The 16,190-nt window shown below is 46.5% G+C and overlaps 1 protein-coding gene across 1 annotated transcript in view; it reads right to left on the bottom strand.

Annotated features, from left to right (window-relative positions):
* The window catches only part of PSIP1 (PC4 and SRSF1 interacting protein 1), a 124,259-nt gene that overhangs the window by 15,089 nt on the left and 92,980 nt on the right, over positions 1–16,190 (bottom strand). The window contains exons 14-15 of the mRNA XM_075316944.1: positions 15,336–15,437; positions 10,762–10,978 (exon numbers count right to left, since the gene is read on the bottom strand). Of these exons, the coding sequence (XP_075173059.1) occupies positions 10,762–10,978; positions 15,336–15,437 (319 nt within the window). The remainder of the gene's footprint in view (positions 1–10,761; positions 10,979–15,335; positions 15,438–16,190) is intronic.

Raw genomic sequence — 16,190 nt, 5'->3', positions numbered from 1 at the left:
TGGGGCCTAAAAGGAGTGGAGGGATCTCCTGTTTGAGAAATTAAACCATGTTCTGATTTTAAATGGGTTTCCCATGAACAACTGACATCTTAACCGTCCGATTTTGCGCTTTCCGCTTTATTTCGCCATTCTTCTTCTCAGATTTGTAACTTTTTTATTTTTCAATCAATATTGTCATGCGAAAGCTCATTTTTTGCGGAACGAGCTGTACTTTTAAATGAAACCATGAGTTTTACCATATAGTGTACTGGAAAATGGCAAAAAAAAATCCAAATGTGGAAAAATTGCAAAAAAAAGTGCGATGGCACAATTGTTTTTGAGATATTCTATTCACAGTGTTCACTACATGGTAAAACTGATGTGTCACTGTGATGCAGGTCGGTACGAGTTTGTAGACACTAAACATGAATAGGTTTACTTTTATCTAAAGAGTTAAAAAAAAAAATCAGAAGTTTATCCAAAAAAGTGGCGTACGTTTTGCACCATTTTCCGCAACCCATAGCGTTCGCATTTTTTCAGGATCTATGGCTCAGTGATGGCTAATGTTTTGCATCTTCAGCTGACGTTTCTAATGGTACCATTTTTCCGCAGATGCTACGTTTTGATCACCTGTTATTACATTTTGCACAAAATTTGTGGCGACCAAAAAACTTAATTTTGGAGTTTGGAATTTTTTTGACGCTACGCCATTTACTGATCAGATTAATTAATTTTATATTTTGATAGGTCGGGCGTTTTTGAACTTGGCGATACCACATGTGTGTATATTTTTCAACCTTTTAATTTTCAATGGGGCAAATGGAGGGGTTATTTTAACTTTCAGGTTTTTTTTTTTTTACTTTTTCAAAACGTTTTTTAAAATTTTACTAGTTCCCCTAGTGGGCTATAACGATCAGCTGTCTGATCGCTCATTCATTTTTCCTGATCAGAGCAGCACCACTCAGACCGGGAGAAATGATCTCTTGTAACAAGCAGCACTCGGCTGTTTCTTACAGGATGAGTCATGTGAGCACAGGAGTCCTCACATGACCCTGTGCTACCATGACAACCACCAGATCCACGTGATCACGTCACATGACTTTTAGTATCGGCCTGTGAGTAATTGCTATTATAATGGCGCTGTCACACATGGACAGCGCCATTTAAGGGGTTAAAAGCAAGGCTGAGGAGTCGGAGTCGTAGTTCATTTTGGTGGAGTCGGAATAAAATGGACCGACTCAGACTCCTGAAAGATATAATAAATTGGGTACAGTAGTGCAATGCAGAATGTGTTGAATATTTTTTCATAGGAATTTGGGAAAGTTATGAAATGTCCTATACATGGCTGTTCTATTCCTGATCTAAGGTTACATTCACACACAGCGTTTTTGGTGCGTTTTTTGAGGATACATTTTTCAGCTGCAAAGGCAGATCAGCTTTTTAAAAAAACGCATCACCTGAAAGGTTTTTGAGCTCATAGATAATGTTTTCAATAGCAAAAGCAGATTAGAAAAACGCCACACAAACTGACTTTAATAAACCCATACACATTTGATGCCTGTCAGTTGAACAGTGCTTCGGCCAACATCAATCTTGGCTCATCTGCCATACACAAGAACACTTGTTCGGCTGTTGGCGTATAGCTGGGAGAACAAATCGGTTGAAATCTGACATACTTGATAGACATTTTTCCTTTCAAATCAGCTGGCACCCCCACAAACATTAGAGTATTGTCCAAAACAGTGATATTATCGATTGCGGCTGGCATTAACCTAATGTATATGAGAATGATTTTGCTTTTAATAAAATTTGGTTTAAGGCAAGATATAGATAAACCATAATAAAGTGAACAGTAATTATAACAATCTATCTTGACTAGTAAAGTTTATTCTATTAAATAGCAAGATAAAACAATCACTCATCTCGGGGAGACCAGCCTGAGAAAACACTGCTGGCAGCCAGAGAAGGCGCTCAACACAGTGAAATCCTAGGTGCATTGCACCCTGGGAAGTATGCAAATCAAAAAAGGTCCGTGGAGCCTCTGTTATGAGTCTCAACATGGAAAATAGCCAGCTATCCCTGCGGGAATGACCTAGCCAAAGAGTGGAGTGTTTTCTCAGGCTGGTCTCCCCGAGATCAGTGATTGTTTTGTCGTGCTGGTCTACTAGGCATTGCTCCCACCTGGCCAGAATCCTACACCACACACTGATGAGGGGCAACACCCCGAAACAGCTGTCTGTGGATGGATACTTAGCCTTGGTATTTCCCTTGTCATATCTTTAAACTCGTCAAAGCGTTTAATATTGACTGAAAGGGCCACTTAATATGGTGGTTATGGTGGTCTCCTAAAAAGAGCCACTCCTTGGCTAGGTCCTTCTCGGAGGGATATCTGGCTATTTTTCCATGTTGAGACTCCTAACAGAGGCTCCATGGACCTTTTTTGATTTGTATTCTATTAAATGGAAAGCTTTCAATCTTAAAATTTCTCTAGCTTCATGCAAAAATGTATGCATCTAAATAAGGGATGAACATATGACAGTGTCACACTTTCAACACCACATCACTGTAATTTCAAGCAACTTAAAAGGGAACCTGTCATGTAAAAAAACAAACTTTATTAACCAAGTTGATATGAGGGTGAAGAGGTTGTCCAGTACTTGGACAGCCCCTTCTCAATCTGAGTGTTTGCCCCATTAAAATAAAAGCACTTATTACTCAGCTTCTCTGTTCCATCAGTGTCAGCGCTGCCTCACATGACGCTGTTATGTCACGCGAGATCTACGCCCAATCAATGTTGTCTTCACTGTCCCCACTTTCAATTGTATCAAATATCTACAATGACGGAGCGGCCATCCACAGCTCTGACTTCATCTTGATATTCGATTTGCCTGAAGGTGGAGAGAGGTAAGCCAGCACTGATTCCTCTGATAGTATTTGTAAGACAAAACCAGGAGTGGAACTGAGGTAAAAAAAGAAGGGAATTTTGTTTACTTACCGTAAATTCCTTTTCTTCTAGCTCCAATTGGGAGACCCAGACAGTGGGTGTATAGCTACTGCCCTCTGGAGGCCGCACAAAGAACTACACTCAAAAGTGTAAGGCCCCTCCCCTTCTGGCTATACACCCTCCCGTAGGAGTACAGATTCCTCAGTTTTAGTACCAAAGCAAGAAGGAGGAAAGCCAATAACAGTTTCAAAAACAAATTCAATCCGATAACATGATCGGAGAACTTAAGAAACAACATGAACAACATGTGCACCCGAAAAACGAAACCCTAAGAACAAATAGGGCGGGTGCTGGGTCTCCCAATTGGAGCTAGAAGAAAAGGAATTTACGGTAAGTAAACAAAATTCCCTTCTTCTTTTTCGCTCCTAATTGGGAGACCCAGACAGTGGGACGTCCAAAAGCAGTCCCTGGGTGGGTAAAAAGATACCACATGAACGGGCTGTCAGACAGCCTCTTCCTACAGGTGGGCCACCGCCGCCTGAAGGACCTGTCTACCTAGGCTGGCATCTGCCGAAGCGTAGGTATGCACTTGATAGTGTTTGGTAAACGTGTGCAGACTCGACCAGGTAGCCGCCTGGCACACTTGCTGAGCCGTAGCCTGATGCCGCAATGCCCAGGACGCACCCACGGCTCTGGTAGAATGGGCCTTCAGTCCAGATGGAATCGGAAGCCCAGCAGAACGGTATGTGTGAAGAATTGGTTCCTTGATCCACCGCGCCAGGGTGGATTTGGAAGCTTGCGATCCCTTATGCTGACCAGCGACTAGGACAAAGAGCGCATCAGAACGGCGTAGAGCCGCCGTGCGAGAAATGTAAATCCTGAGTGCTCTCACCAGGTCCAACAGATGTAAACCCTTTTCAAATTGGTGAACTGGATGCGGACACAAAGATGGTAAAGTGATATCCTGATTGAGATGAAAGGAAGAAACCACCTTGGGAGAAAACTCTGGAATTGGACGCAGTACTACCTTGTCTTGGTGAAACACCAGGAAGGGAGATTTGCAAGATAACGCCGCTAGCTCGGACACTCTTCGAAGAGACGTGACCGCCACAAGAAAAACTACCTTTTGTGAAAGCCGAGAAAGGGGAACCTCTTTCAAAGGCTCGAAAGGCGGCTTCTGGAGAGCAATGAGAACCTTGTTCAGATCCCAGGGTTCCAATGGCCGTCTGTAAGGAGGAACGATATGACAAACTCCTTGGAGAAAAGTGCGTACTTTAGAAAGCTGTGCCAAGCGCTTCTGAAAGAATACGGATAGCGCGGAGACTTGACCCTTAAGAGAGCTAAGCGACAAGCCTTTTTCCAACCCAGACTGCAGGAAGGAAAGAAAAGTTGGCAATGCAAATGGCCAGGGAGAAAACCCTTGAGCCACGCACCACGCTAAGAATATCTTCCACGTTCTGTGATAGATCTTAGCTGAGGATGGTTTTCTAGCCTGTCTCATTGTGGCAACAACTTCATGAGATAAACCTGAGGCCGCTAGGATCCAGGACTCAATGGCCACACAGTCAGGTTCAGGGCCGCAGAATTCAGATGGAAAAACGGCCCTTGAGACAGCAAATCTGGACGGTCTGGTAGTGTCCACGGTTGGCCTACCGTGAGATGCCACAGATCCGGGTACCACGACCTTCTTGGCCAATCTGGAGCGACGAGTATGGCTCGATGGCAGTCGGACCTGATTTTCCGGAGAACTCTGGGTAACAATGCTAGAGGTGGGAACACATAGGGGAGTCGGAATTGCGACCAATCCTGAACCAAGGCGTCTGCCGCCAGTGCTCGGTGATCGTGAGACCGTGCCATGAAAACTGGGACCTTGTTGTTGTGTCGTGACGCCATCAGATCGACGTCCGGCGTCCCCCAGCGGCAACAGATCTGCTGAAACACGTCCGGGTGAAGGGACCATTCTCCTGCGTCCATGCCCTGGCGACTGAGAAAGTCTGCTTCCCAGTTTTCCACGCCTGGGATGTGAACTGCGGATATGGTGGACGCTCTGCTTTCCACCCACGTCAAAATCCGTTGGACTTCTTGAAAGGCTTGGCGACTGCGTGTTCCCCCTTGGTGGTTGATGTACGCCACCGCCGTGGAATTGTCCGACTGAATCCGAATTTGTTTGCCTTCCAGCCATTGTTGGAAGGCTCGCAGGGCAAGGTAGATTGCTCTGATTTCCAGAACATTGATCTGCAGGGTGGACTCTTCCAGAGTCCACATCCCCTGAGCCCTGTGGTGGAGATACACCGCTCCCCACCCTGATAGGCTCGCATCCGTCGTGACCACTGCCCAGGACGGGGGAAGGAACGACTTTCCCTGTGACAATGAGGTGGGGAGAAGCCACCAACGCAGAGAGTCCTTGGCAGTCTGAGAGAGGGAGACAGTCCTGTCGAGGGACGTCGATTTCCCGTCCCATTGGCGTAGAATGTCCCATTGTAGAGGGCGCAGATGAAACTGCGCGAACGGGACTGCCTCCATTGCTGCTACCATCTTTCCTAGGAAATGCATGAGGCGCCTCAGTGAGTGCGACTGGCTCTGAAGGAGAGATTGCACTCCAGTCCGCAGCGAGCACTGCTTGTCCAGTGGAAGCTTCACTATCGCTGAGAGAGTATGAAACTCCATGCCAAGATAAGTCAGAGATTGGGTCGGGGTTAGATGAGACTTTGGAAAGTTGATAATCCACCCGAAACTCTGGAGAGTGTCTAGTGCCACTTTCAGACTGTGTTGGCATGCCTCTTGAGAGGGTGCCTTTATAAGCAGGTCGTCTAGATACGGGATGACCGAGTGACCCTGCGAGTGCAGAACAGCTACTACTGCTGCCATGACCTTGGTGAAGACCCGGGGGGCTGTTGCCAGACCGAAAGGTAACGCTACGAACTGCAGGTGTTCGTCGTGTATGACGAAGCGTAGGAAACGCTGATGCTCTGGTGCGATCGGCACGTGGAGATACGCATCTTTGATATCTATTGATGCTAGAAAATCTCCTTGAGACATTGAGGCTATGACGGAGCGTAGGGATTCCATCCGGAACCTCCTGACTTTTACGTGTCTGTTGAGCAACTTTAGATCCAGGACGGGCCGATACGATCCGTCCTTTTTTGGGACCACAAACAGATTGGAGTAAAAACCGTGACCTTGTTCCTGAAGAGGGACGGAGGTCACCACTCCTTCCGCTTTTAGAGCGGCCACCGCCTGCAACAGAGCATCGGCTCGGTCTGGTGGGGGAGAAGTTCTGAAGAAACGAGTTGGCGGACGAGAACTGAACTCTATCCTGTACCCGTGAGACAGAATATCCCTCACCCAACGGTCTTTGACGTGTGACAGCCAGATGTCGCCAAAGTGGGAAAGCCTCCCACCGACCGCGGGTGTGGGAATCGGAGACCTCAAGTCAGGAGGACGCCGTTTTGGCAACGGTTCCTCCGGCTGCCCTTTTTGGGCGTGACTGAGACCTCCAAGAATCTGAGCGTCTCTGGTCTTTTTGAGTCTTTTTTGACGATGCGAATTGGGACCTGCCCGGTCCTCGAAAGGACCGATAACCAGACTGACCCTTCCTCTGTTGGGGTCTGTTTTGTCTGTGTTGCGGTAAGGATGAGTCCTTACCCTTGGAGTGTTTGATGATTTCATCCAAACGCTCTCCAAACAATCGGTCACGAGAAAAAGGCAAATTGGTTAAGCACTTCTTGGAATGAGAATCTGCTTTCCAATGTCTCAACCACAGGGCCCTACGCAAAACAACGGAGTTGGCTGACGCCACTGCCGTGCGGCTTGTAGCGTCAAGAACAGCATTAATCGCGTACGACGCGAATGCCGCCATTTGCGAGGTCAATGGTGCAACCTGCGGGGCAAATGCACGTGTGACGGAGTCAACTCGCGCAAGCCCGGCTGAGATAGCTTGGAGTGCCCATACGGCTGCAAAAGAAGGCGCTAATGACGCTCCAATCGCTTCATAGATGGATTTCAGCCAGAGCTCCATCTGCCTGTCAGTGGCATCTTTAAGTGCCGCTCCATCTTCAACTGCAACCAAGGATCTAGCTGCAAGCCTGGAAATTGGAGGATCCACTTTTGGACACTGGGTCCAACCTTTGACCACCTCAGGGGGAAAAGGATAGCGTGTATCTTTAAGCCGTTTAGGAAAACGCCTTTCAGGATAAGCGTGGGGTTTCTGGATTGCGTCTCTAAAGTCAGCGTGGTCCAGAAAAGTGCTTAAAGTACGCTTAGGGTATCTGAAATGGATTCTCTCGTGCTGCGAAGCTGACTCCTCCACAAGAGGAGCTGGTGGGGAAATATTTAACATCTTATTGATGTTAAATATAAGATCATTAACTATGGCGTCACCATCTGGTGTATCTAGATTGAGAGCGGTTCCAGGATCAGAATCCTGATCAGTTACGTCCGCCTCATCACCCATAGATTCATCTCGCTGGGATCCTGACCATTGAGATGAATGTGAAGGCCCGTCATAGCGAGCCCGCTTAGGCTGCCCGGGGCCATCGTCCGAGTCAGAGTCTTCACCCTGAGGTGTATATGCCCGTCCCGGAGCTTGGAGCTGAGGGGGACCAGGGGGCAATGATTGCACAGTGTCCGTGGCCTGAAGTACAGGCCTAGCTCGCAATGTGTCAAGAATTTGTGACATAGTGAGAGACATTCTGTCAGCAAAAGCTGCAAACTCAGTGCCTGTCACCTGGACAGCATTCACAGGTGGTACACCCTGGGTCACGTCCAGCAGAGGCCCCGGCTGTGCAAGCGCCGCAGGGGCCGAGCACTGCACACAATGGGGGTCCGTGGAGCCTGCCGGTAGAAAAGTCCCACATGCGGTGCAGGAAGCATATAATGTCTGTGCTTTGGCACCCTTGCGTTTTGCGGACGACATGCTGCTGGCTCTCTGAATGTGAGAGAGTCTATAGCCAAAGGGCGACCAGCGCTATGTAATACCAAGTATTTGTAGCGACAAAATACTAAGAATACTACTGGCACAAGAGGGGTGAGCCCTGAGGGCTGCTTACCGCCCGCTGAATAGCGGGTAAGAGGCTGCAGAATTCCTTGTCTGGGTCTCCCCGGCTCCCCTCTGCAGCTCAGCGTGTCAGCAGGAATGGCTGCCGGCGTCTGTGGAGAGGGGCGGTCCGTGGGAGTTCCCAAACAAAAGTGCGGGAAACAGTGTCCCCTCTGTGCCGATTGTGAGGGCTGGAGTATGTAAAAACGACTCCAGCCCTCAGCGCTGATGCACTGGCCAGCGTCCCGCCCCTCTCCTGACTGGCAGGTCTGGGGGCGGGAACGAACGGGAGCAGGCCGCAAAAGCCGGGGACTCGAGTTATCAGCGCGGCCGCCGTAAAAGCGCGGGCCGCGCTGAAGTCCCCGGCGCACCACAAGTGCCAGCCGCGCCGCAGTCCCAGCGGCCGGCATGACCGATTTCTAGATGTGGCCAGCGTCCCGCCCCTCTCCTGACTGGCAGGTCCGGGGGCGGGAACGAACGGAAGCAGGCCGCAAAAGCCGGGGACTCGAGTTATCAGCGCGGCCGCCGTAAAAGCGCGGGCCGCGCTGAAGTCCCCGGCGCACCACAAGTGCCAGCCGCGCCGCAGTCCCAGCGGCCGGCGCGACCGATTCCTGGAAGTGTGCCTGCTTCAGCTAAGCTGAATGAGGCCATGGCACAAGCGCCGTAGCGCTGATGTCCCCCGGCGCACTACAACACCCAGCATGCTGCGGTGTGAGCGCCTGCACGGGGACACAGAGTACCTTGAGGATGCAGGGCCATGTCCCTGATGTACTCCGCTCCATCCAGCATCTTCTCCAGGGGCTGTAGATGGAGCACGGTCTCAGTGCCTGGAGACCAGTAAATCCCACTTCACCCAGAGCCCTGTAAAAAGGGATGGGGAAGGAATCAGCATGTGGGCTCCTGCCGCCGTACCCGCAATGGGTACCTCAACCTTACAAACACCTCCGACATACAGTGGGGTGAGAAGGGAGCATGCTGGGAGCCCTGTTTATGGGCCCTCTTTTCTTCCATCCGACATAGTCAGCAGCTGCTGCTGACTAAAAACAATGGAGCTATGCGTGCGTGTCTGACCTCCTTGCGCACAAAGCTAAAACTGAGGAATCTGTACTCCTACGGGAGGGTGTATAGCCAGAAGGGGAGGGGCCTTACACTTTTGAGTGTAGTTCTTTGTGCGGCCTCCAGAGGGCAGTAGCTATACACCCACTGTCTGGGTCTCCCAATTAGGAGCGAAAAAGAAAAAAAAAAAAAAATCAACAAATACGCAAAGTGTGCACCTGGCCTAAGTGTTTTTTTTTTTTTTAAAGGGGTCAAACACTCCGATTGAGAAGATTGTCCAAGTTGTGTACAACCCCTTTAATCTGCAGGTTCATAGCATTCTGTTCTGACACTGTGCATTTGCGGCACTGAGAGCCCCACCATTGAGGGGAAATGAACTTTTTCCTCCAAGAAGAGCTTTCTGTTATAGAGGACGCAGCCAGTGTGGTTTCAGTCACCGCTCAATACATAGCGGGCAGCAGCTGTAACCACACCATGGCACTGACTGACAGTCAGCTCAGCATTGTATCAACACAGTTGGCTGTCAGTCAGTGCCAGGGGTGTGGTTATAGACACAGCTGACTATGTACTGAATGGTAACGGAAACCATGCTGGTGGCACTGCTATAACTGAAAACCCGAGGCTGTTGGGAAACTGAAAACCCGAGGCTGTTGGGAGACTAAGTTAATTTCCTCTTGGCAGCGGAACTCATGATCTAACGGCAGAATGCTATTATCTGCAGATTAACCCCACATCTGCAGGTTAATAGCATTTTTTTTTTAACATAACAGGTTCGCTTTAACACCTGAAAAAAAACAAAAACAAAAAAAACGCTGATTATGTCAGTATAACTATTTGAAGTGGCTTAACAACAACATAGGCCTTACAGATGTGTGAATAAGTCCTGTTTTTGTCTCACAAATAAATATTAAATACCAAAAATACTGAATTCAATTATAGCATTTCTCTAAAGATTCCACTCCCGATTTTATCTTACAAACACAGATTCAAAATACTGAAGAAATACAGTTGTGGGAACATAGCCAAACGCTAATCTGCAAGCTACACTGCTGAAAAGGAGAAACACTGCTTAAAGTGTGTATGGCTTCACTCCTAAGTGTGTATGGCATCCGATACAATAGCATTGGATGAGAGATGCTAATGACCGTTAGCTCAGGCTCTGCTGCAAGCGTGATCTGATTGTCATTGAACTGTGATCTGATCACAGGTGCAGAAAAGAGGGAGAAGGTAATCTCTTCATCTTCTCCCCTGCTTGTCTGTGCATATATCACATGGCACTCGGATGCCAAGTGATGTCCGATGTTTCACACGCACCCATAGACTTGTAAAGGTGTGATTCGAGACTCGCTGTCAAACACAGCATTCTGCGATTATTTTCTCATGCCGATTCGTTCATATTATCGGATTGCACTCGTCCATGTTAAATCCTAGTGCAAGCAAGGCCTAAAACTTATCCAAGGCACTGCTTCAAAGTGATCACATGTGAACGTGGTTGTGAAAATGTAGTTTGATTTTGCATGTCATGAGTAAGCAAGAGGAGAAAAAAAAAAAGAACAAACACTAGTTACTACTTTAGCAGGTATTGCATGCAACTTTGCACTATGATCTTGCACAAGATCACTTCAATTTTACTTTAATGAATTAATCCCCAATGGATCTACTTTAAACTGCTTATAAGACACTGTCATCATGTAACAATTGTGGTTCAAGGAGGATCGTGTAAAAAATTAACTACTGTGGACATTACCAGAGGTCTGTTCTTTTTCAACTTTCTTAAAAGGTCCCCTCTTTCCAGCTTCCTTTCCTTTATTAGCTTCCTCCTGTTGCCGCTGTTCTGCTAGAGACTTATTAAGAACCTGTGTTATTACAGATTCCCCTTCACCAACAAGGTACATGTTTTTAAACTTGTTGTAAAGCATGGTGGCTTTTTCCATTATGACCTGGCTAGCTTTAAATCGACGAATCTGTCAACGACACAAAATTATAACAACATTACATTCTCCGTATCTTCTATTAAAAACTACCTCCAATTATACACTAAAGTGAGTAGAGTACAGGCATGTGCACAATAATACTAAATCACTCGAATTGTAGATAGCAGCACAGACAAGCAAACTCCTGCACTAGAATGGTTTTCCTGGGAGAGTACACTAATGTCTTTTCAGCTAGTGTTCTGTTACATACCTTTCACTTACATAAAAAGATGAGGCCTCCTGCACATGCGCACTTTGATTTCTCCCCTGCGGAGGGCAACGCAAAGTACTATACTGCGCAGGCGTGAGAAAAGGTCAAACACCGCCCATGCATGCGCACTACAGTACTTTAATCTGCCCACAGACAGGCAGATCAAAATATGCAGGAGCGCAATGGAGGCCCCTCTGTGAATGACGTAGGATGAGTCATGCACACAGGGCTGGGCAGGAGGACGGCGATCCCACAAGATGGAGGAGGTCCCGGACCTGAGAGCAGCACCACCCATCGGACCATACCACCCCCTAGGTGAGTATTATAAAGGTGTTTTTTATGTTGTACAAAGTGGCCTGGGCTCTTATATACAGCAGTCTGGAATGCTGTATATGAGAGCTTACTGGTGGTGGCTGCAGGTTATAAAGGGAAAAACCTGGTGACAGGTTCCCTTTAATCTATGGATGTAGTGAGCAATTTTAACCTTCAGGTGATTCATAGAATTGTAAAACATTGGGCTGTGAAAATAAAAAATTACTATTTTTTTCCACTAAAATGTTGCTTTGGCCCCAAACATTTAATGTACAAAAGGGGTAACAGGAGAAAATGGACCATACAGCTAAGGAATGAGTATGTAGGCTCCCCTCCCTGGACCTGCATGGTGAGAAAGTGTGACTCTGCTGCATCAGTCATGATAAGTGTTAGCACCATAACCATGGGCGTTTAACCACCTAGATATTGCGGTCAATAATGACATCTACTTGATTAAAAGAAGAGGCTCCCTCTTTAACCTCTTTTTCTATGGTCTATGTAGTATAGGCTCGGTTAAACAGTTCCCTGAAACATTTTCAGTTGTTCAGGCAGCATGAATCTAGTAACTTCCCATTTAGGTCCATTATCTGTCAATGTAAAAAACGGATTTTTGTGTACGCTCCGTAAAATCGTTTTCTCTTAGCCATCATTGGGGACACAGGACCATGGTCGTGCCTACATACTGTTTCAAAGCATTACTGAATACATACCCAGGCTTCGGCTGAGGCGAACCTAGGTAGGAAAATTCTGCAAACGATAGTGGAGTACCTATCTCAGTAGGCGCTCCTGGCTATTCAGTAATGCTTTGAAACAGTATGTAGGCAAGACCATGGTCCTGTGTCCCCCAATGAGGCGTCAGAGAAATAGAGGGTCTCCAAGTTACAGTAATCTCTAAAGCTCTCAAAAAGACATTTATAACAGGCTAACAAAATAAAAGAAAGTTTGAAAAAATGATGTTGATTTAAAGTAGACATGGTAAATGTTCTCATTTTTTGTGCTATCTAGTTGCTCTGAGATTATTTTTCTAAATTTGTAAAAATTCAGATATTTTCATAAGCAACCCAAATTTTCCAACAAAGTATTATGCATCGCAAAAAAACACCTTTCTCACACCCTCAGCAACAAGCATGGTGAAGGAGTTAGTTTTCTCCCATCAGGGAGAACTACTTCTTCACCCCAATGTCACTGCCACCCGCCGTTACTTCTACTTCCCCCTCCAACTGGCTGTTGTTTACTACCCGTAGGGCGAGCCACCTCCTTTTTTGACCACTTCACAACCTGCCTACTTCATTGCCTTTCCGTTGACATCCCCATTATTATCATGAGTGACTTCAACATCCTCATTAACACTTCACACTCAGCTGCTTCGAACACTCTCTTCCTCCTTCGGCCTCACTCAATGGTCCTCCCCATCTACCCACAAAGATGGCCACACACGGGTCCTCATATTCACCCGCCTCAGTTCTCTATCCAATCTCTCTAATTCGCCTCTCCCCCTGTCCGACCACAACCTATTTACATTCTCTTCCCTCTCCTTTCCGAGTGGACAATATCCACCCCACAAACTTAGTCTCGCAGAAATCTCAAACACCTTGATTTACACTCACCCTTTGACTCCCGCCTCCCTCTTGCTGACATAGATTCCTTACACAATTCAGACATTACTGCCACTTTACATACCACAATTGCTGCAGCTCTCGAATCGGCCACCCCCCCCCCCCATGCAAACCAAAACTGGCACACCAGCCTGACCAAAGGGCCGAGACAGATTTCGAGGGTTGCTGAGTGGAGATGGAAAAGATCCCATTCCATTGAGCACTTCATTGCATACAAACAGGCCTTCACCAATTTCAAGCTCTTACTGCTACAAAAGAAAAATACTTCTCATCCCTCATATCCTCCGTCTTGCAAACCTAAACAGCTACTCAACATGTTCAATTCTATCCTTCGTCCCCTAGCACCTCCCCTCTTGCCTCTCATCTGAAGAATTTGCCTCATTCTTGAAGCAAAAGATTGACAACATCAGAAAAAGCTTTGACCTAGAGCCCCCACAGCCTGTCCTCATAGCCACGTGGCACTCTTCCTCCAAAACCAGCTTGCCGCTATGAGAAGAGAAACTTTCTTCTCTACTCTACAGACACCTCACCAGCTATCTGTGCACTTGACCCTCTCCTATCCCACCTCATCCCCAACCTCACCAATGTCTTCATCCCAACCCTAACCCATCTCTTCAACCTATTACAAACAACTGGTGTCTTTCCCTCATGCTTTAAACATGCCTTGGTCTCATCCATCCTTAAAAAGCCCTTCCTTGATCCTTCCTCTGTGTCTAGCTATTGCCCTATATCACTTCTCCCATATGCCTCAAAACTACTGGAACACAATGTCCATCTTGAACCATCCTTCTCCTCCTGCTTTCGACACAGTGGACGATTCCCACTTACTACAGATTCTGTCATCTCTTGTTATCACCAACTTGGCCCTATCTTGGATCCCTTAATGCCTAACAGCCTGGACATCTGGCATCTCCCACTCACACACTACCTGTCGGTGTCCCCAAGGTTTATTTCTTGGCCCCTGCTCTTCTCCATCTACACTTTCGGCCTGGGACAGCTCATCAAGTCCTACGGCTTTCAGTGTTATCTCTATGCCAATGCAGATCTACCTCTCTGGACCCGATATCAACTCCTTACTAACCAGAATCCTACAATGGCTGCTATTTCGTCCTTTTTCTCTGCTTGATTAGTAAAACTTAACATGTACAAAACAGAACTGATCATTTTTCCCTAATCTCACTGAACACCCACACTCACCCTCCTACAACAGACCGATGTCAATGGCTGCTGACTTTCCCAATCCCGCAAGCTGGTTGCCTCGGGGTAACCCTTGACTTTGCTCTCTCCTTCAAGCCACATATCCAAGCCTTTTCCTGCAGACTGCAACTCAAATTTATTTCACGGATCCATGCGTACCTTAACCAAAAAGCTTCAAAAACACTAGTGCATGCCTTCATCATCTGCCGTCTCGACTACTGCAACCTCCTGCTCTGTTGCCTCCCTACTAGCAATCTCACATTCCTCCAATCTATCCTAAACACTGCTGCCCAACTAATCAACTCGTCCCTCCGCTATTCCCAGGCCTCTCCTCTCTGCTAATCCTTTCACTGGCTTCCCATTGCCCAAAGACTCTAGTTCAAAACCTTAATCATGACATACAAAACGATGCACAACTTCTCCTACATACATCTGTGATCTAGAACCTCGCTTTACTGTGGAAACCTTCAAAAGGAACATGAAGACCTACCGCTTCAGACAAGCAGACAACCTGCAGTAACACTCGTTCCACAATACTGCTGCACGACCAGCTCTACCCTCAAATATTGTATCCTCACCCATCCCTTGTTGACTGTGAGCCCTCGCGGACAGGGTTCTCTCTCCTCCTGTACCAGCCTGTGCCTTGTATTGTTCATGATTAGTGTACTTGTTTTTATTAAGTATACCCCTTTTTACATGTAAAGTGGCACAGAATAAATGGCGCTATAATAATAAATAATAATCTCAGAATCAGTAGGATACGTACAAGCATTCCAGTGTTATTTACCATATAAATTCCATGTCAGATTTGAAAAATGAGACTTGGTTATTAAGTCCAAAATTTTTTCTGTCTCTAGTTTCCTGTGCACAGCATCTAATCTAAAAACTACCCAGATACTAAGCTAATAAAAAAGTAATCACATTGGGGTTTATGACACCCATCAGTAGGAAAGTGGTATACATATCATTATTTCTAACACAGTAAATGAAAAGAAAATACCAGAGGCCTTACTTTTTTCAAAGTAGTGATCAGACCTGTGTGCTTCTGGGCATGTTGCATGGTGACCTGGAGAGAGGCCAGCTCATCCAAGGCATTAATACACCTATGTGCATCCTAATTAAAGATATAAAAGAACGGAAGTAAACATTAAAATGCCAAAATCTGATACAATGAAACAGTTGCTGGAAGAAAAAAAAAAAAAAAAAAAAAAAATCACCAAAATTCTATTTAATTTTTTTCCCCTGGAGTTCACTGAGATAAATAATATGGCAATTGAATAGGTTGAGTATTACCACTTAAATATTTTGTAATTTTACATTCTAAATCATTTGTAAGCCTATAGGGGGTCCAGCTATTGTACAATATGCCAGCCTACAATCTCACTCGAAAAGGCCTCTTCACTCACCTTACACCACTGCTTTCAAAGATTATTTTGGTGTTCAGTATGATGGCAATGGAGGTCTACCCTGGTAAGCAATGATTCCCGCTTTTTCTTGGATGCAATGACAGTTATCAGGAGACCAACAATTTTGAGGCAGCGCCATGAAAAGGAACGTTACACCAGTCTAACTGCCAGGATTATGGTGCTTGATGGCATAATGTATGGTTGCCAGACCCCATTAGTTTTTCTTGAAGGTACACGTAACTGCATTGCGTTAAATAGGCTTAGTCGAAGAACCAGTGATACAACCATTACTCTACAGTGTCTCAGAAGATCTTTTTCCAACACAATAAGGCAGCAGGTCACATGTTGCTTGCGCTACTGTGAGCAGTCTGTGAGCCCTAAATGTGCCACCATAGCCTACATAGCAGGCACATCTGGGATGTCATTGGTCAGCAATTGTAAAAGGAGCTGCTATCACCCAA

Source organism: Anomaloglossus baeobatrachus, chromosome 1 (assembly GCF_048569485.1).
Source record: "Anomaloglossus baeobatrachus isolate aAnoBae1 chromosome 1, aAnoBae1.hap1, whole genome shotgun sequence".
NCBI lineage: Eukaryota > Metazoa > Chordata > Amphibia > Anura > Aromobatidae > Anomaloglossus > Anomaloglossus baeobatrachus.
This window is presented reverse-complemented; position numbering and strand designations above follow the sequence as displayed.